This window comes from Phyllostomus hastatus, unplaced genomic scaffold (genome assembly GCF_019186645.2).
Source record: "Phyllostomus hastatus isolate PE091 unplaced genomic scaffold, TTU_PhHast_1.1 phas_scaffold_78, whole genome shotgun sequence".
NCBI lineage: Eukaryota > Metazoa > Chordata > Mammalia > Chiroptera > Phyllostomidae > Phyllostomus > Phyllostomus hastatus.
The window spans coordinates 14,262,162-14,282,015 of NW_025334041.1; the positions used below are offsets into that span (position 1 = coordinate 14,262,162).

The window sequence follows — 19,854 nt, forward strand, 5'->3', positions numbered from 1 at the left end:
AGAAGGAAGACTCTCACTCCATATCCCAAATCTCTAATGCTCTCATCTTAACACATCTAATAATGCGCTGTAATTATCTGTCTCCCTCGTTAGATGGCAAATTGCCTGAGAAACTATCACTGGTCTTTACATCCCCAGTGCTTCGTACAATGTCCAATACACATTAGGTGCTCCAAAGACGTTACGTGAATGCGTGGATAAATGGGTGAGTTTGGCCATTCTCGAACCTCCTTCGTCAGCCCAACCCCAGGCTACTCTGCCTCTGGTCCTGCCAGGCAGACAGCCGCACATTTCCTACACAAGCTGTGGCTGTCCTACCCATGTTCCCCTCGGCTGGTCACCTCACACAGGACGTCCTCTGTTCCAGCTCAATATTCACGTTCTGAATGAAGCCCTTTCAAGCTAGTTCTGCCCACGCTCATTTTTTTCCTAAATGTTTTCACACAATTTAGTACTTTGTCATTCTCTGAATATTTTAAGTGTGCCAAAGTTACAGCCTTAACCGGACTGTATGTGACCTGGCCTGGACGTACTTCTGTGGGACATCATCAGGCAGGGCAGAGTCTGCAAGTAGAGGAGCCGCTGCCCGGCCCCGCCCCCCTGACCCCACCAACTTGAACGAGCTGGGGCAAACCACTTAGTTTCCGTATCTGTAAAAACAGGGGGAATAATTAGCCACTTGAGTATGTCATGGATTATAAGGATCAAAATAAAAACATAATGACATCTGCCAAAAACTGATGGACAATTTATTCTTCTTAGAATGTAGAATCGAGTTTGGATTAGAGGAGAGCTTAATAATGCTTATAGATTTACTTGGCAATGATTGCATTGCTTACAGGCATCTCACTAACAGATGCTGAGCTGTTCTGTCACTCAAGTGAGGATTACTGTTTGCAATGACAGGTGGGTGACCTGGTGCCTTTACATCTGTCCCAAGGAGGGTCAACAGGCTGAAAATGTTTGAGAAATACTACCAGGGGATCTCTTGGAATGTAGCTGTGCCATTTAAAAAAGTTTACCATTATTATATTCCTTAAAGCTAATTCTTCTTTATCAGGGATGTCTTAGTCCGTTTGGGCTACGATGTCAAACTACCGCCCATGGGCAACTTCACAACAGAAATGTATTGCAGATAGTCAATTGCCAATAGTGCTCATGGCCCTGGAGGCTGAAGTCCCAGATGACGTCACCAGCAGTTTCAGTGCCTGGTAAGAGCCTGCTTCCTGCTGTATGGACACCCATCTTCTCACTGTGTCCTATGCGATAACGGGACAAGAGAACACTCTGGGGTCCCTTTTTATGAGAGCATTAATCCCTCTTCATGTGAGCTCATGACCTAATCACCCCCAAAGAGCCCACTCCAAAATACCATCACAGTGGGGGTCAGGACTGCAACACACGGATCTGGAAGGACACATTCAATCTGCAGCAAGGAATGTGTGCTCCCACACAGAAATCATCAAACACTCCATCCTTATCCACTCCCCTCCCCTACTCTTTCTTACTTGTAACGATATCTAAACTTGAATTTCAATGCTAGTAGACTTAGGTGGAGGGTTGGGCAGGATCTATTATTTCCGTATCACGAGTGAGAACTCAGTTCAGAGAACATGAGGGTCAGAGAACCTGGAGCCACGGAGTCAGCGCACAGAGCGCGCATGGTGTGGAAGTTCAGTCCTCTTTCTGGTGCGATAAGGGGAGCAGATGAGGACCAGGGCCTGAGTTACAGGTAAATTGTAGCCTGTTGAATGTTCAGCCTTTCAGGCATTTAGATTTGGTGGGATGACATTTAATGTTTTGTTTAAAACAAAATTCCCAGATCATCTTTCAGTGGTTCACATACATTATTCCTACTTGCTCTGTTCCGTGTAACCAAGAGTTCTGTTTATGGTGATGAATGCTTTAGCATACCTCTGCTTCCAAACAAATCTTTAAGTCACCTTTCTTTGCATAATACTAAACTTCAATAAAGAAAAGCTCCAATATACTAGGTTAATAAAGAAGTTTGATGTTGTGTGATAATAAATTATGACTTACTAAACATTTTAAGCTTTTAAAAAGTGCTTCTCTTACGTATTGGTATTTATCCTAAAGCACAAAAAAAATAAGGAGAAATTTAGGAAAATTACAGAACAGTGTCATCTTAGTTTCATTGAAGGAAACTGTGCTTTGCAGTGATGTTGACCTCACTGGCTGAAGAAACACGAAAGTGTTTTGTATAGAGGGCATTTTCCATACTGCAAGGATCCTAAGTCACGATGAACCTGGGGTGTTTGTAAGCAGTTTCAAGACCTCACATAAAAATATGTGTGCATATTTTCACAGTGTAGTACAAAGTACAGATATAGGATGACACCTATTTTCTCTGATTTAGAAATTACAAATATTTAGTAATGTTCATTTTAAACTAAGCCCGTGCAAGTGAGTACATGAAGGAGGGGGTTTAATAACCATCAGCCAAGCTGATTAATATACTGCATGTTCAGTGAAAAGACAATCATCTTACTCAGTGTATTTCTGCTTAGGACTCGAATTGTAAGAGTACTGGCCTAAGGAACTGTATACAGCTGAGCTGTCTGATATGATAACTGCTGGAAACATGTGACAATTTAAACTAAAATGTGCTATCATTTAAAATTCAGCTCCTTATTTGCACTAACTACATTCAATTGCTCAAAAGCTACATGTGGCTAATGGCTGCCGTATTAAACAAGGGAAATGTAGAACATGTTGCAGAAAGTTCTGTTAGGCAGCAATCCTTTCCCCTGACAGCATAGGCTAACGAGGTTAACAAGGAGTCCCTGTGAAGGGGAGGGAAAATTCATCAAATTGTTCCAAATCAGCATGTCCCCGCTCAACTTCTCCATATCCTTCTGTTGTTACACATACATGCACACACAGAGCTGAGTCTTGGTCATCATAAATCATCATATCTTTACATCTTCCATAGCCACTTTTTAAAAAAAATCCTTACCTAAGACTATCTTCATTGATTTTAGAGAGAGAAGAAGGAGGAGGGAGGGAGGGGGGAGAGAGAGGGACAGAGAGAGAGAGAAACATCAGTGTGAGAGAAACACAGATCAGTTGCCTCCCCTATGTGCCCCAGCAGGGGATGGAACCTGCAACCTAGGTGTATGCCCTGACCAGAAATCAAACCCGAGAACTGTCGGCACACTGGACAGTGCTCCAACCAGCTGAGCCACCCAGCTGGGCAGCCACCACTTTAACATGGGTGAAGCAAGCCTTGAACCTGCTACTTGAGGGAGACTGTGATTTCATGAATAACTAAAAGAATTCTCCCTGTCACAACATCAGATTTCTCATTGAGGAGCGCACACTTTTGAATGCATGTTACTTTATTGAAATGCACATATATACAGTGACGACAAGGGGGAACTCTGCAGAGTTGAGTACAGTGGCTGCATGCATGGGGAGAACAGGCAGACTCGAGTTTTACAGAAGGAAAGAGGGCTTGAAAAGTAGGCAAAGACCGGAGAGCAACTTTCATTTCCCATCACCACATAGAAGGGTCTTCCAGCCTGTCAAACATAAGAAGCACAGCATGAGAGAGACAAACTTCCCAGCTTCATGGGAGGCTTGCACGACTGGGCCATCCCATTCTGAACTGAAAGGTGGTCGAGAACTGTTGAAAAGGCCCCAGGTGGCATTCCGAATAGGAGACGGTGTAGAATGTCAGGGCAGGAGACAGTGGCACAGTGTGCAAAGTAGCTTTCACTCGTGGAAACGGGAGTCTCAGGCAGATCTCAGAGGGACTATTTAAAAGGCTCTGTATTTATCAAAGAAGCCAAAGAACTCTGCAATATTTCTGAGGATCGAAACTACACAAATCACACAAAACTGTAACAAGAAAGTTATTGTTGCTCGGCTCTGAATATGCTTCCTTTGTTTCCCTGTGAAAGCTTGCTGTGCTATTTACTGGACTATAAGGACCCCCTTTTAATAAAATAGCATTCACAGGCAACTTCAAGCCTGTCAAGTTTTGTTTCCTTCTAACTGCACTTGATTGTCAATCAGCGTGCGATTAACTTTATTTCATGTGCTAACCATGCAACTCCAGGCCACAAAGCAAACAACAGCAGAGAGGCTGTAAGTAGGTCTGGATGGTTCTTTTTCTTACCCTAAGTAGACATAGCTTCCCTAAACTTTTTACTGTAGCAAACATCATAAGCATGTCCATAAAACATGAAAAAGCATTTATTGGTTAGTATGTAGAAACAATCCTTTTCAATTTTCCATCTGCTTCCCTTGCATTTTTAATTACATTTATTGGGGTGGCATCGGTTAATAAAATATAGGTCTCAGGTGTACAGTTCTATAATATATCATCTGTATATTGTATTGTGTGTTCGTCCCTCCTGCTTCCCTTGCATTTGCTGTTAAGTCTGGCTGGACCCTCAGAGGTGGGTGGGGGGGGGTGCTGTTCCAGGAACAAGAGCACTGGGTTCCACTCCAGTCCCAGTGGCTGTTTCCCTCAGAGAAAACCAGCCTGACTGCTCCCGAGTCTCACCTTCGCCCAGGCTGCCCATGGCACAAGAGAACAGCGGGAGGGTTGGAGAGAAGGTGATGGACGGCTCATCGGGTCACCTGCTTTATTTTTTAACTTTTTACTTACATATTTTTTATCTTATTAAATGTATTGGGGTGACATTGGCTCATAGGCTCACATAGGTTTCGGGTATACATTTCTGTGACAAGCCAGTCATCTGATTTAATCGCTGAGGACAACCCCAAGAGAGTGACACGACAGTCACACGCACCGAGCAAGCGTTCTAGTGACCTCTTCTGGGGACCTTGGTTCTTGCCGTGTCGCGTTCAGGGTTTAAGGCAGACAAGCTACCACAGAAATGGGTGAACCATGTGCCATGGGATCTCACTGGCAGGGAGAGGAGACGGCAGGGGACAAAAGAGCCAGTTATGAGAACCAAGGACCAAGCTTCTTCTTTTCAGAGGAACCCCTGGTACAGGAGGCACCAGAGCATCCTGGCCCAATGCTTGACCCCGAGATATTGGTGGGCACCTCTTGCCAAAACAGGCCACACTCCCAGAAAGCCCCAAGGCTGCAGATAAGCCCCTAAGAACAACTCCTTATTCATTCAGTCATGGAGTGCAATAAATTATGGCATGACATCAGTGAACTAAAAGATGTTAAAAAGTAAACGAGCTCCCTCTAATTTATCTACAGTTTCACGTAAAACCAGAGAGACTGGAGAAAGACTCCTGAGGGACACACCCTAGGGTGTACCCACAGTCCACATGGTGCATAAAACTAAAGGTTACCCCGGCCACAGTGGGGCGGCTGGCCATTTCAACAGAGAGATGGGGGCCACTGTGTGCTCCCCAGTGCTAACGCAGGAGAAATTCTACAGAGTAATTCCTGGGGTCAAAGTCACTTACATTTAAACTTTTCCACGAAGCACCACAAAATCTGCAGTAGAAATAGCATCCCACAGAAGTTTAGAGATTCACACATGACTACGTGACAAGAGAGGTCCTCCCGACTTCGTTCCGCACCCACGTCTCTCTCTGAATCCTACCTGGTCCGGAGCACCTCTCGCCCCAGGCAGCCCTGTCCGATTCCCCTCCCCAGGCACCATGAGCTCTGCAACAACGTCCTCACGCAAGCTTCTTCGTACCTAGTTCTGGGAATGTTTTCCGTGCTTTCTCTCATCAAGAGGTCTGAAATCAGTGTCTCAGGGCTGGACCGTTTTCCATATCTAACAACAATGAAAAAAGGGAAAGTTCTTTAAAGCAAGTTTGGAATATTCGTAAAAATCTTTAGGAAAAAGAAGACAGTCTCCCGTTTGAGGTACAACATCTGAAAGTTATTTTCAGTTGGTCGTCGGCTGACAACTCATCTAGGTGCAGAAAGCATACATTACCAAAAACATAAATATGATTTCAAACCAAACATATATAATTTTGTTAAATATTCAAATAACAGATTATTTAAACCCAACCAAAAATCCAAATACTTACATTTTTATACCACGAATAATACATATGTAGATATATTTATATAACTAGGTAACAGGATATAAAAATACACCAAGCTGTGATTTTAATGTTTCCATAATTAGTTAATTAGCTATAGTTCTGATGGCGTGCAGCAGTTTAAATCTTAACAAAGAGACCAGAAGGCATTTCAGAAACATCCCTCAGGCGGAACAGTCAGTGACTGAAGTTCTAGGCCCACCTGTGTCTTTCAATCTCAGTTTTCTCATCTGTAAAAACAAAATTACGCCCCATGCTTCCGTCGGAGCCTTTGTGAAAAATCGGTGTGAGTCATGATGCTGTGAAAGCGACAAAGTGGTACACAAGCGAGAGTCACCACTGCCGAAACCCACCCATCCTCACAGAGAGCAGCAGGGCCCGGGGCCTGTGCTGTTCGTACTTATTCGGGGCCCGATAAGCTAAAAGCCTTCTCTCACGCTGTGATTTTAATCTGCCCTGTAAATATAAAGAAATCCTACTGGTCCATAACGTTTCTGGTCTTTTTCTCCTGCTGTTGGACATGAATCGACAATATGAGAATGCAGGCTCTGCTTTCCTGCCAGGATGGCATCCGTTTCCATCCGTTTCTTGCTCCAGGTGAGTGAGTACGTGGATTCATACCACACACCATCTCACCGTCTTTCCTTCCCTCACTCTGCTAAAGAGTCCAACAAGTGCATAGCAACAAGTTGCATTTTTTTGAAGAAGCTGATTTCCCCCTTTTCAAAAAAGGCATGGGACACCAGCAGCCACTTTGCTCACAAATGAAAAATTAGCCTGGCGTGGACTGATTAGCTAATAGGTAATTAGCTAAGAGACAAAACAGGACCAAAGCTGTCTGGGTATACTCTAACTGCCTGCAAAGCACAATGAAATCTAAATTTGGGGGGAAATTTTCCTATTATTGCTTCTTTCCTGGGTCTCAACAGAAAAAAAAAAGCAAAGCAAACTCCCCTTTCCCCATGATTTGTAAGGTCTCCTCAAAGATTTTCTGCAGTTGTGATATCAGACTGCAGGCTGCCATTTATACTTACTTATTCCGACCATCAGTTGATTTTACTAATCTTAAAACTCGTGGGCAACCTTAATCCCTTTATTGTCATCATGCTCCAGGGAATGAAAGACCTGGCCGACATTTTTACAATTCACCAGGTACAGAAACTGAATCTGTAGTAGCAGGATTTGCACAGGACAGCACTGTTCGCTATTCATGCTTCTCTAATTTATTCTGGAGTATCCTTTTTCTCTACGATGCTCTAACTTGCAAAGACAGAGTCTGTAGGGGACTACATATCCCAACCTGGCTGCACGTTAGAGTCACCTGGAGGGCTTTTAAAACCAGTGTGCAGTCCAAGCCCCACTCCCACCTCACCCCCAGGCTCTGATTTACCTGGTTAGGGGTGCAGCCCAGCATCAGTCTACTTTTCATAAATTCCTCAGGGGGTCCCAATGCACCACCAGGATGGGAAAATCACTCACTAATCTAGGACTGGGTTTCTCAACATCAGCACTATGGCCATTTTGGGAGCTGGATAATTCTTTGTTGTGGGGAGCTGTCCTAGGCATAATGGGATGGCTAGCAGCATCCCTGGCCTCTGCCCATTAGATGCCAGTACACCACCCCTCACTGCAACACCCAAAACTGTCTCCAGACATTGCCAAATATCCTGGGGAGCAAAAAGTCAGCCTGAGCTGAGAACCACTGATCTAGCAAAATATGGTAGATCCATGCTGTAGAAAAAAAAAAGCAATGTAGCTTGCAGAAGGAGTGAACCAGGGGAGAAGCTTAAAAACATGGACTGTATTGAAAAAGCAAGGAAAGAGAACATTTATGACAAAGCCAAACATACTCACAAATGACACTGGAATTTTCAAAAATACCAACATGTGCATATGAGCCATGTGTGTAGGGGGAAGGCAAAGACAATGGAGATTATTGGTGCAGATCATAAACCTCTGATGGTTTCTAAGCAGGAATCTACATGAAGATGAGATGGAAAACTCGGCTCCAGGACTAACACACTTCCAATGACCCTGAATCTCTTCCCATGGAACTCAAGTCCCTTTCCCTTGTTTCTTCCTCATCCAAGATGCTGGAGACCACACTATCTGCTGATGGTGGTGACACCATCCCAGGAAAATCAGCGGGGGTGCTGCAACTTCATCACCCCTAAAAAGGTTTCATGAACTATTCTTACTTTCACAGTCTGTCAAATGGAGATAACTATACTCAGTCGAAAGCTTTGAGGTCAAGACTGAACAAAATTGTGCCTAGAAAAACATTTTGAAATGCGAAAGCTTTATCTCATGTAATGGTAGAGCTTTATAGCAACTATGCAAAAATAAGTCCTTTGGTCTGTAAGTTAGCATAAGAAGAATTAGAAGCAAATAAGTTTCTGAGACTCTATTGGGATATAAAAGTATTGTTTTTTACAAACTAATATTATCAGGCTTTAGGGACCATACACCAATACTATTTTAATTTTGGCATTTCATGTATTTTTAATTCTATGTAAATTGAGACTTTTTGAAAAACTCACTATTAAAGAGCTTTTCAATGAAACATTTTAAAAAATGAAACTTTATTTAAGAAATAGAAATTCTCCCCACTTTGCATCCTTTCCAACTACTCCCTGTCTTGTGAACAGTAAATATATGGCAAAAACAAAAGACAGCACTTTAGAAAACACAATTTAAACATGTTAAATAACATTAATGCTTTTAAAGGGTTGTTTTTACCTTATTAAGGCGATTTGCTCTCAAGAATCAAAATAAGATACTGAATGATTTAGAACTAAGATAAGCCAACTTTGAAAACAAATTTTAAATCCTCTATTATTTATAAAATTGATTAAATTTGATTTTTTTGCTTAATATTTGATTTTGAGAATGAAAATGTAGAATTTCATTTAGCTTCCTGTGGGTCCAGGGTGAGGCTTACAATCTCGCGAATGCCACGTAATCTCTAGATTCACCCTGGAGTGACTAGACGGATGTAAGTTCCTGACTAACCCAGCACCAAGTAGGCACTTCTTTTTCATGACTCGCCTGCCGTAAAACAGGAAAGACTCTGCCTTTCAGATCCGCTGTTTTCTGCTAAATCTCTGTTTATTTGGGACAGGATTTTCAAGTAAAGGTCTGAGACTGGAAGGGGAAAAAAAAAAACACTGTCTGGAAGGAAAAAAGCTCTACTTGTGCTTTCCTAAACACCGTCATTCCACTCGCTCTGACCAGGTCGCACTGTCTGGCAGCATCTTAGTAGCCCAGCCACCTCCTCCTTGGTTTTCGTTCTTGTTTTCCCTGGACAGACACCCTGCCCCCTGTTTCCCCTGCAGCCCTTTCCTGGGGGTGCTGCTGACCCCTTTCACGGGGTACTCCCCCATCCCAGTGTCCACGCAGTCCCCCAACTGCTCCAAGACATAAAAGACAAAGGGACGGGTGGGAGGAGACGCCAGCCACACCTCCCAGAGAACTTGAATCTGCGAGCCTGGATTTTCTGCTGTCCTTACAGCGGGAAAGTACTCAGTGCCTTGCACGGACACAGCTGGGAGTTGAGTAAGTCCTGATACTGTCCTGCCCCGGGATAAAGAAAAAGAAATAGCCCCTGTCCCCTCTGAGACCCCCAGGATCTCTGGGTAAGCAGGCAAGGCAGGAGCTCCTGAAGTGGGTCCCCCCAAGCCCACCCACCTCTGCCTGGTGATGAGGTTGATGTAGTGTCGCAGCGCCGAGTAGTATCTGGCCAGGTCCTCCGCAGACGCGTTCTCTCCCGGGTTTTCGGGTTTGGAGGGGTACGCCTCGGCCAGCGCGCCGAGGCACACGAGCAGGGACAGGGCGAGGGTCAGTCCTGACAGCCCCAGTCGCTTGCTCCGCAGCATCTGAGGGCACCGAAGGCACAGGGGAGAGGGCTTGACGGTTTGGAGCACACACGCGCGCGCCCCTCCCCCCGCTACCACCGAGGACCCCCGCACCCGTGCTCAACCCAGTGATCCAGAGAGGGGCAGAGCGCGACAGGCGCCCCCACCCCCACCGCCCGGGGGCTTCGGGCACAGTCCGCGCTGGCCCCGCTGCTCTGCTCCGCCTGAAAACTCCGTGCAACTTCGGTCCAAGTCGCAGGGCCCAGAGTCGCTTAGTGGGGGGCGCAGAGAGGGGGAGGGGGGCGCCCGTTGGAACTTCTTCCTGCCTGGTTGAGGAACGTCGCTTTCCTACCGCCTTCCCCAGAATCCGTGCCAGAGAAGCAAAGTTTCTTCTCTGACACTTTTGGCCTGTGCGGCTGCAGGAGCGTGAATGAGGGCTGCCTGCGGAGGCCACTCCGGGTGGCGATTTGGGAGAGAGCGGGGAGAACTGCTGCCCGGGCCCGTCAGTCCCCGGTCTGATCCCAGGTTGGACGCGCCGGGCGTCCGAGCCCCGGGGACTCCTCCTGGAGGGAGACCTCCCGGCAGCCTGAGAGCCCGGGGGACACTGCCGGAGCCGGGGCTCCGGGGTGGGGGGCGTTTGCTCCCACCCTTCCTCCAAACCACAGCCCCGAGAACCGCCCCGCCGGGAGGGTCTGGGAGATGGGTGACTGGACCATCAGAGGGGTCCAGAAGAGGCGGTGGAATTTAGTTGCCCGCAGCGGCTGGAGCGCGTGGGGCTGGGGAGCAGGGCACGACCCGCCCAGCGCCCCGGGGCTTCGCAGAGGGTGCGACGGGGCCCCAGCATCAACGCCCCCCTTGGGTCGGGTCAAGCCCGGAGGGAAGTAGAACTCACGGTGGTGGCGGCGGCGGCGGGCGTGGCTGGCGGTGAGAGCTCTGCCGTCGTCGCGTCCGGAGCGCCTCTCCCAAGAGTGAGAGCCGGCGAACGACGTGTGTGGAGAGCGGATTGCAACGGGGCTTTTATGGGGTTCCTTGCAGCAGCAGGAGGGGCCTTGGACAGTCACGCTCCGGTGACTCCCACCCTCCGCTTCCCGCCCGGGTGTGGGAGGGGGAGGGGCTGGAACGACAGCAGCACGAGTGAGTGTCTCTGCGGGAACCACCCACACCCAACTCTGCCACCCCAGGCGCTGTCCCCGGTGAGCGGGGCCTGGCTCTGGGTGAGCAAGGCAGCGCCTTCCCAAAGCGCTGGACAGCGCCAAAGTCAGGTGCCTGCCCTCCAGCAGTGCCCAAACCACGCTGCCCCCACCTGCCAGGGACGGAAGCAGCCCAGATCATCTTTGTCACCTGTCACCAGGACCCCCAAGTCGTTGGGCACCAGGGAAGGATGTACCTGAATTCTCTACTTAGCGGGCTATCTCTGGGACCCAAGCAGCAACCGCACCAGGCACAACTCCCGCGCACCTTCGGGGCAGTCAACTCGGGGCACAAATTTTCCTGCACTTAAACCAAGTGGGAGGCGCCTGCCCTGAGTCCAAGTGAGCCGGTCCTCTCTCCTCCCAGGGGCTGAGGAGGGGTCCTGTGGCTTTGGCCCCTCTCTCTGGCTGGTTTTGCAGATATGTCAGCCCTTCCCAAGTATGCCCCCAAAGGTCCCAAAGGCAGAGCCTGAAAGTGTGGAGAGAGAAAACCCTGAGTGGGGCAGCACATAGTAGGTAGACTCACTTCCATCGTTTGGTGGGAAAGAGCCATGTTTCAAGGGTCGAGAAGCCCTTAAATCCCAATGAAAAAAATTTTGGTCCCAAGAGACAAGTAGTTTAAAAGAACAACAACTTCTCTTGTCCTTGGTGATGGAAATAAAACAGGTAAAAAAAAAAGAAAAAGAAAAAGATTATTACAGGTTCAGGATTTTACGTAGTGGACTACATCTTTAAATTCCCTGAACACTCCTAGGAGTCTGAATCTTTCTAAATAAAACTGCATATTAGGATGTTAAAGGGTTAAGTTACACATTATTCTGACGTTAAAATGACAAGTGATTCTGTTAAACAGAGACATTTTGTTTCTGTGCTGTGTTGGTAGAATTCACTTAGACATCAATGGCTATGTCGCAAGCAATCCTGTTGTGTGTTAGAGGTTTTGAAGACCAGCATCCCTTTCACTTAGCTGAATGCTTCTCCTTCATTACTCAAACATAGGCCGGGAAAAGAAATCGGGCTCTCAGCGTTGCTCAGGGGTGCTTATCTGGAAGAGTCTTCGGTGTGGAGCAGATCACCTTTTAACTTAAGAGTCCCTTTCTTGATAAGGGGCAGAGCACAGTCCACTTTTCAATCATCTTGTTTTTACATTACATCACAGTTACGTCTGCTGAAACCCAGACTTAGAAGTGTGACCCGCCCCTCTGTCCTTTTAGTATTGTCTCTGTTAAAAGTGTCTTTGTAAAAGATGAACTGTTAACTAATATGCAACCTCTAGATAAAGAGCATAATTGTGTCAAAGTTCCAAGAACTAACCTCACAGGGAGCCGACTCCAGCAACCCCATGTTCCTGCTCGGAGAGACTGGCTGATTTGCCACCACAAACAGCAGACCTCCACCTGACCAGTTTGGAGAGAGGCATTGGAATAGACTGAGCTGACTCACATGCACAGAACGTTCAACTCCCCCACCCCTGATTCCTTTGTTCTGCTTTCCCTCCCCTCCTAATGAAAACCCCTGCCTGCACTGGGATGTGAGGATGGTCTTTAGGACAAAAGACCACCATGTTCTCAGGCTGCTAGCCCTTGAACAGACTCTCTTTTTTTCCACCAGCACATGTCTCTTGAGTATTGTCTTTCAAAGTGGCAGGCAGCAGAAACTGAGTTTGGTATCAGAGTCTTTGAATTAGGGAGAAATCACTTCTAAGGAGATGTACTACTCATGAGTAGGGAAGAATGTGTAGCTTTGATTAATTAAGCTTAAGATAATGTCCCTGGTACCCCGTACCAATAAGAGCTTACTCTCAGGGTTCAGCATTTGGAGCATAAAAAATGGAGCCACGTGTCCTGCATAAACTCTCACATCCCTATCCTCCTTCTCCAGTCCCAGCTGCATCAGGCCTGGGGCCCTGGACTGTCTGTTTCTCCCCTCAGGACTTTGGCTCAATGACTGCCTCCTCTCCTTCCTGTAATTTCCAGTTTTGTTAATCCTCACCCCAGGACATGCTTAATGATTCTGAGAGAGAGGAAAAGAGAGGGAGAGTAACACTGATCGTTGCCTGTCACTCATGCCCCAACTGGAGGCTGAACCCACAGTCCAGGCATGTGCCCTGACCGTGAATTGAACGTGCAACATTTCACTGTATGGGACGACGCTCCAACCAACTGAGCCACACGAGCCAGGGGTCTTTCCTATAATTTTCTGTGCACATAAATATATTTACTTATAGCTTATAAATTTGCCTGAGTTTGTTTCATAAAACAGAGCAAAACCAAAATCCCCTCCAACAATTAAAACAATTAAAACTGTTACTCAACCCGGTACCTCCTTCTAGCTGCTGAACCATGTCCCTCCTTTGTTTCAAAATTGTTTATTCTATATATTTGTACATGCAGTTATTCTTAACAGCTTTATTGAGATACAACTGATATACACTCCACTGGACATATTCTTACCTATACACTCCCAGGTAAGGGTAAGAATACCTAAGAATACCTATACACTGTGTGTATACCTCAGTCAAGGTAAGGAACACATACATCACCACCAAAAGTTTCCTCCTGTCAGACCTACTCAGTTATTGCATGTATCAATAGCTCATTTCTCTCTATCACTGGGTGGTATTCAATGATATGGATATATATTAAATGTGTTTTCTAAAATCTATTCAACTACCCATGGACTTAGAATTGTTTCCAGTTTGGACTATTACAAATACAGCTTCTACGAACACTGGTTTACAAGTTCGAATGGACATATGCTTTCATTTCGCTTGGGAAAATATTTAAGGGCAGACTGGATGGGTCATGTGGTAGGTGTATGTTTATTTTTTTTTTTTTTGCTGTTCCCACGTGTATGTTTTACTAAATACTTTCTATCGCTATGTCTTATGGAAGGATGTGGTAACAGCACACCCAGCACAAAGGCTGGGGCGGATAAAGATAAGACAGACAAAAAGTCTAACTGCGTTCTTGTAAGTTTGTGGCAGCAACTGAAACCTGTGCAGCAGCCCCAGCCCATAACGACATCTACTGTTGCAGAATGTTCTCATGTTTACGGTAACCCAGAGAGAGTTAGGGGACCCACAGCTGCCAGTGATAGCTAGGGAAGATGGCCAGGGAAGTCAGTGCGAGCTATAACACTGACTCAAGGAACAGGGCGTTTCCCACCACGTCCCTGTAAGGTGAGTGTCTCCCCTCTCCCTGAGTATATCCTAGGAATTGACCTTCTAGCTGGCATATGCCTACAGACCATCATGGGGGAGTTTCACCTCCGAATGCAGGTTGTGAAGGCTGTTTTGAGGGGCCATGCCAGACACGCCCCTGTGTCACTTCCCAGTCCCCAGAGAATAGTGGCCACCAAGCAATACCACCTTTTAGATGGCCACAGGAGATTGGGGAGACCATAGAAGAACTGGCCAAAGTGAACAACATCAGACCAGCCTGCAGCCCCTACAATTCACTTGTATGGCCCGTCTGAAAGCAGCATGGAACTTGGCACATGACTGTAGATTACAGAGAACTAAATAAGGTGATTCCCCCTCTTTTTGAAGCTGTGCCTAACATAGCTACCCTCCTAGACCAGCTTAGCCATGATCTGGGCACATACCATTATGTGTTAGATTTAGCTAATGCCTTTTTCTCTATTGATATTGGTCCCAAAGCCAAGACCTTCACCTGGGAATGTCGCCAATGGACACTGACAGTTCTGCCTCAGTGTTACCTGCACAGTCCTACTGTTTGCCATGGCCTTGTGGCTGAAGACTCCGCTGCAGAGACTGTACCATCCTCTGTGTAACTGTACCATGACATTGATGATGTCATGCTGACCTCTGATTCTCTTAGAATTAGAGCATGCTGCTCCCCAGTCCTCTGTGGGCTCACCTCCAGGGTCGAGGATGGGCAGTCAATTCCAACAAAATCCAGGGACCTGGATGGTTTATCAAATTCTTGGGTATTGTTTGGTCAGGTAAGACAAAGGTGATGCCTGCCGCCATGACAGATAATATTCAGGATTTCCCCATCCCACAGAAGCCAAAGCAATTACAAAAATTTTTAGTGTTGCTGGGATACTGGCAGGTTTTTATACCACATTTAGTTAGTGCACCCTCTTTATCACCTCACCCACAGAGGAGCAACCTGGGATCGGGAGGAAGAGGCCTTTCAGGCTGCTAAGCAAGTGGTGAAGACTGTACAAGCACTGGAGGTCATAGATCAATCTCATGTGTGTGATTTAGATGTCCACATCACCCCTGAAGCCTATGCGTGGGTCATCTGGCAATGGCAAGGGTGCACCAAGGTGCCAACTGGCTTCTGGTCCCAGCTCTGGAAGGGGGCAGAGGCTTGATACAGCCCAACAGAACATGTGAATGCTGTTTACCAAGCTCTCCTGGCTACCAAAGCCATTACTGGACCAGCTGAGGTCTGAGTACATACTACCTACCCCATTGCTGGTGGGTACAGGACCTTGTAAACAGGACCTTGTAAAGGACCTGTGTACTTTAGTCAGCAGCACAGATGGCCACTCCGACTAAACTGAGTGCCTATCTCCAGCAGAGAAGCACACCAGCAATGAGCCCTCTGAGCCAAGAATTGCAACAGCTCCTGGGCCTGTTTACTTATCAAAATGTGAGCATGGAGGTCCCTGATCCCGTTCCCATTCCTGGGCCTACTATTAACAAGGGACAAGCCCCTGTGCCTGAGGATGCTTAGTAAACGGATGGTTCCTGCCAGGGCCAGCCTCCCACATGGAGGGCAGTAGCTGATCATCCCAGCACGGACAGCATATGGATGGAGATGGCTCGGGACAAAGAAGTCAGTGGGCTGAGCCGAGAGCTGTCTGCATAGCCATAACCCAAGAACCTGGGCCAGTGACCATCTGCACAGATAGCTGGGCAGTATACAGAGGACTGATCTGTGGCTGACCCGTTGGCAGCAGGATGATTGCCAAGTAGCTCAAAAACCCCTGTGGGTGCAGGAAATACAGAAGGATGCTGGCATGCTTCTGCCGTCTGGAAGAGGCTCCAGCAGAAGACACAGCCAATTAGCTCCACTGAAAGATGTGCCGTGTGGGACAGAAGACTTTGGGGTGTTCAACCGTTTGGCCTTCTGGGCCACACTGGAAGAAGAGGAGTTATCTTGGGCCACACATTAGACACAAAAACTCTAACAAAAACTGGTGAGCAAAAAAAAAGGTTTTAAGGCAACTTACAATTTTCTGTTGGGCCTCATTCATAGCCGAACTGAGCTGCATGCGGCCTGCAGGCGGCGGGTTGGACACCCCTGCTGGGAAGTGGTAAAAGCTTGGGGCCTACCACCCTGTTACTCTGATGTGGTCATGACCTGTCAGCAATGTGCCATCTGTGCAGAGAAGCACCCTTGCTGGCTGCCCCAAGGGACAGGTCGCCTGCGGTGAGGAGATACCCTGCTGGCCAGTTGGAAGGTTGACTACATCGGCCCCCTACCACCATCCAAAGGCTCACGCTACTCTTTGACATCATGGACACAATCACTGTCTTACTGCTACAGACCCATGCAAGTGGGCCACACAACCAGCCACCTTCCAAGGCCCACAGCAGCTCTGTGCCGCCTATGGGACCCTAGACATCATCAAAAGTGAACAAGGCTATTTCACAGGACATCAGGCACAACAATGGGCAGAAGCCCTCAATATAGATTAGAGATTCCATCTACCATACACCCCACTGGAGGCCTCATTGAAAGGTACAATGGCCTCTTGAAAGATGACCTAAAGACTGGCTCTAGTTCATTTCAGGGGTAGATGACCCACCTTTCTGACTGCCTGTGAACCTTAAGCAAATCGCCTAGGGTAGGACAGGCATCTCCCATCACCCTCCTCACTAAACCTTGGGCAGCACCTGTCACCTGCAAGTAAGTACACAGGAGCCTGTGCTGCCCTGGCTGGGACAACAAGATAATGGGCTCTTGCAATGCCCCAAGATATACCCCCAGGGAAAAGCACCCTCACATGGCCCTGGCAGGTACAGGTAGAGTCCTGCTGGTGTTCCTTGATGGCTCCTTGGGGAGAGGGACTTGTCATGGGGTTGTAGCTGGCAGCCACGGTAAGGGCCCCTTGGCTTACCCTTGTTTGTTACAACCCACAGCAAACCCTGATTCTTAAGGAAACTTAAATAGCCTCAGTCTGGCAAGTACACATACCTGCCTTGGCCCTTCAAGTGCAGGAGGCCCTGAGCCTAGGGCTAGATAGGGCATGGTACCAAGAGCCAGGGCATCCACTGGTTAGTGTACCCATATTAACCAAAGACTGGAATGCGGCGTGTGTATTGCCAGACCACCAAGATCTCCTATTAAACATCTCTCGTATCACCCTTAGACCCTGCTCTGGAAACTCCTTTCTACAGTAGGCCTGTATGCTAGCAGCCGTCAGCTGCTGTTCTGATTGTTGGGTCTGCACTAAATTTCTCACTGCTGCCCCCACTGGCCTACCATGGAGGATTCACCCTGCAAACCAGAGACATTGAGACTGGCTGCAAGGCTGCAAAGCTCCTGACAGAGGTGCAAGAACCTGTGCCCATATGTACTGAACACAGAAATGGTACTATACATGAGACAAGGCTGTTCAGTTCATGGGGGAGATGCTGGTAGCCCCATGCAAGAAGATAACGGTAATGACTGCTACAGACCACTGGGGGCGGTATACTATTGGGATACAGGCCCATCTCCTCCCATGGGGAGCCCTGCGGGCTTGTGGTCAATATGGTTGGCCTTACCTCCCATTTAATTGGCCTGGGCATTGGACCTGGGGAGAACAATGCATCCCAGGGCAACTGTTAAATACTCTTCCAAGTGTTCGTTGAAATTAGGATTCATTTTGGGCACACTATCAAGTTAAGTACTCTGACTGGTGGTTCTACCACCTAGCCATTTTTGTGCCCCCTTCAGGTACTATTCTAACCCAAGAAGCTGTTAAGGCCTCAGAAAATCATACTGCAATAGCCCTTAATCACACCAGGTACACTACAGCCCTGGTTTCTGATGAGGTCAACTCAAATGAGGAAAGTTGTGCCGCAGAATAGAATGGCATTTGACTTACTCACTGTGCCCAGGGGGTACCTGTGCCATTTTGCACACGGAGTGTTGCGTATATATCCCTGATAATTCCCACAGTGTATCTCAGGCCTTAACTGCCCTAGGAGCCGAGATTAATCATACGTCGGCCATAGCCTCTGACCCTGTTACAATTTGGTGGAATTCTCTAGGTTCCTGGTAGCACTCCCTTCTCCTAAGTCTCTTTGGGTTTTGTCTTGCATGGTTGGTGTTGGGGTGTAGCCTTTGCTGTATCTGTGGTATATGATGCAGTGTGCCAACATGCTCACCACACAGGTCCCCTATGGGAAGACTGTAGCATAAAAACGTGAGGTGGAGGAGCAATGTTGGGGTGGAGGGTGAAGCCACGCTGGACATGGCTCCTCCAACCCCCATAATGGAAGGCTGGCCAGAGGGCCCCTGGCCAGAATGAATGTGTACTGTTTTGGAAATGAGTTGTAAATCCCTCCTTTTCTCCTTTTGGGAGCAGCTTCTTGTCCTGTGTGACTGCTTCTTGACCTTTTGCCTTTGCACATACACACTCAAGTAATGTAGTTTAAAGTCATATGCAAGACACGTGCCCCCTTTGTCTGGGGCCCCTTAAAACAAGTCTCAGGCTCAGGCAGGTGTGGTCCTCCTTCACCGATCTGCTGCCGTTGGTGCTCCCTAGCATGTGAGTACTAAAGGCTATGTCTGCTCTGTCCAGTCATCCTTGTGGTTTTCTAGGCTTATCCAAATGAGCCCTTGAGATCCCCAGGTTTAACCTCCTGTGTTACACCTACCTACCTACCTACCAGGAAAATAAGCAACCTCTGATGTCTGAGATAGGCCTCAGTCTTACAGGCTAATCTGAGCTAAGCCACATTCTCCTGTTGGACATAAACAATCTCACAGAACATCCACTTCACCAAAGTCACTATGCAACCCACAAAACACCGTACACTCCCCTTTCTCAGCTAACATGAGTGACTGCTGCATTCTGTCCTCCCTGTAGATAGGATTTATTGAGATATTCAGTTACACTGTTGCTTCTGCTTTCTGACAACATACAAACCTCTGCTTTCTCAGGCCCTCTCTTAAGACCTTAAGCCTCTTAGGCCCTTACTTAACCAAAGCCCAAATCACACCCTAGGTTCTTTCTAACACCTTCTTTGCTGGCTCCATTGTGTATACTCTCCCTTGCTGCAATGAGTGAGGAAAATAAATCCAACTCATTCAGTTACAAGTGTTCCTGGTAGTCTTTTGAAGAAGAGAATTAAAGAAAAAATACATTCTTCCATTTTTAGTTTTCTGAGGAGATTTCATACTGTTTTCTATAGTGACTACACAAGTCTGCATTCCCACCAACAGTGCACTAGGGTTCCCTTTTCTCCATACCCTCTCCAACCCTTGTTTGTTAATTTGTTTATGGCCATTCTCATCAGTGTGAAGTGGAATCTCACTGTGGTTTCAATTTGCCTTTCTCTGATGGCCAGTGATGCTGAGCATCTTTTCATATGTCTCTGGGCTCTCTGTATGTCCTCCTTGGAGAAGTGTCTGTTCAAGTCCTTTGCCCATTTTTTAATTGGGTTGTTTATCTTCCTGGAATGGAGTCATGTGACTTCTTTATATTTTGGAGATCAAACCCTTGTCTGAGGTATCATTGGCAAATATGTTTTCCCATGTGGTTGTTTCTCTTGTCATTTTAATGCTGTTTTCTTTAGGTGTGCAGAAACTTTTTATTTTTATGAG

The 19,854-nt window shown here is 47.2% G+C and overlaps 1 protein-coding gene across 1 annotated transcript; it reads right to left on the reverse strand.

The window, feature by feature from the left end:
• Positions 1 to 3,355: 3,355 nt before the first annotated feature.
• NPY (neuropeptide Y) lies at positions 3,356 to 10,884 on the reverse strand. The gene is made up of 4 exons (XM_045828425.1): positions 10,762 to 10,884; positions 9,703 to 9,890; positions 5,658 to 5,738; positions 3,356 to 3,542 (listed from the first exon to the last, which is right to left on the reverse strand). The coding sequence occupies exons 2-4, from the start codon at positions 9,888 to 9,890 to the stop codon at positions 3,518 to 3,520; spliced, it is 294 nt and encodes a 97-aa protein (XP_045684381.1). The 5' UTR covers positions 10,762 to 10,884; the 3' UTR covers positions 3,356 to 3,517.
• Positions 10,885 to 19,854: the final 8,970 nt, after the last annotated feature.

Bases quoted from the DNA above. Each gene is read 5' to 3' on its own strand.
- NPY (XM_045828425.1), bottom strand. From the start codon at position 9,890: ATGCTGCGGAGCAAGCGACTGGGGCTGTCAGGACTGACCCTCGCCCTG. The intron at 5,739-9,702 runs GTGGGTGGGCTT...CATTGTTGTTAG, and splicing joins AACCTCATCACCAGGCAGAG to ATATGGAAAACGGTCCAGCC. The intron at 3,543-5,657 runs GTACGAAGAAGC...TATGTTTGACAG, and splicing joins GAAAACATTCCCAGAACTAG to GCTGGAAGACCCTTCTATGT.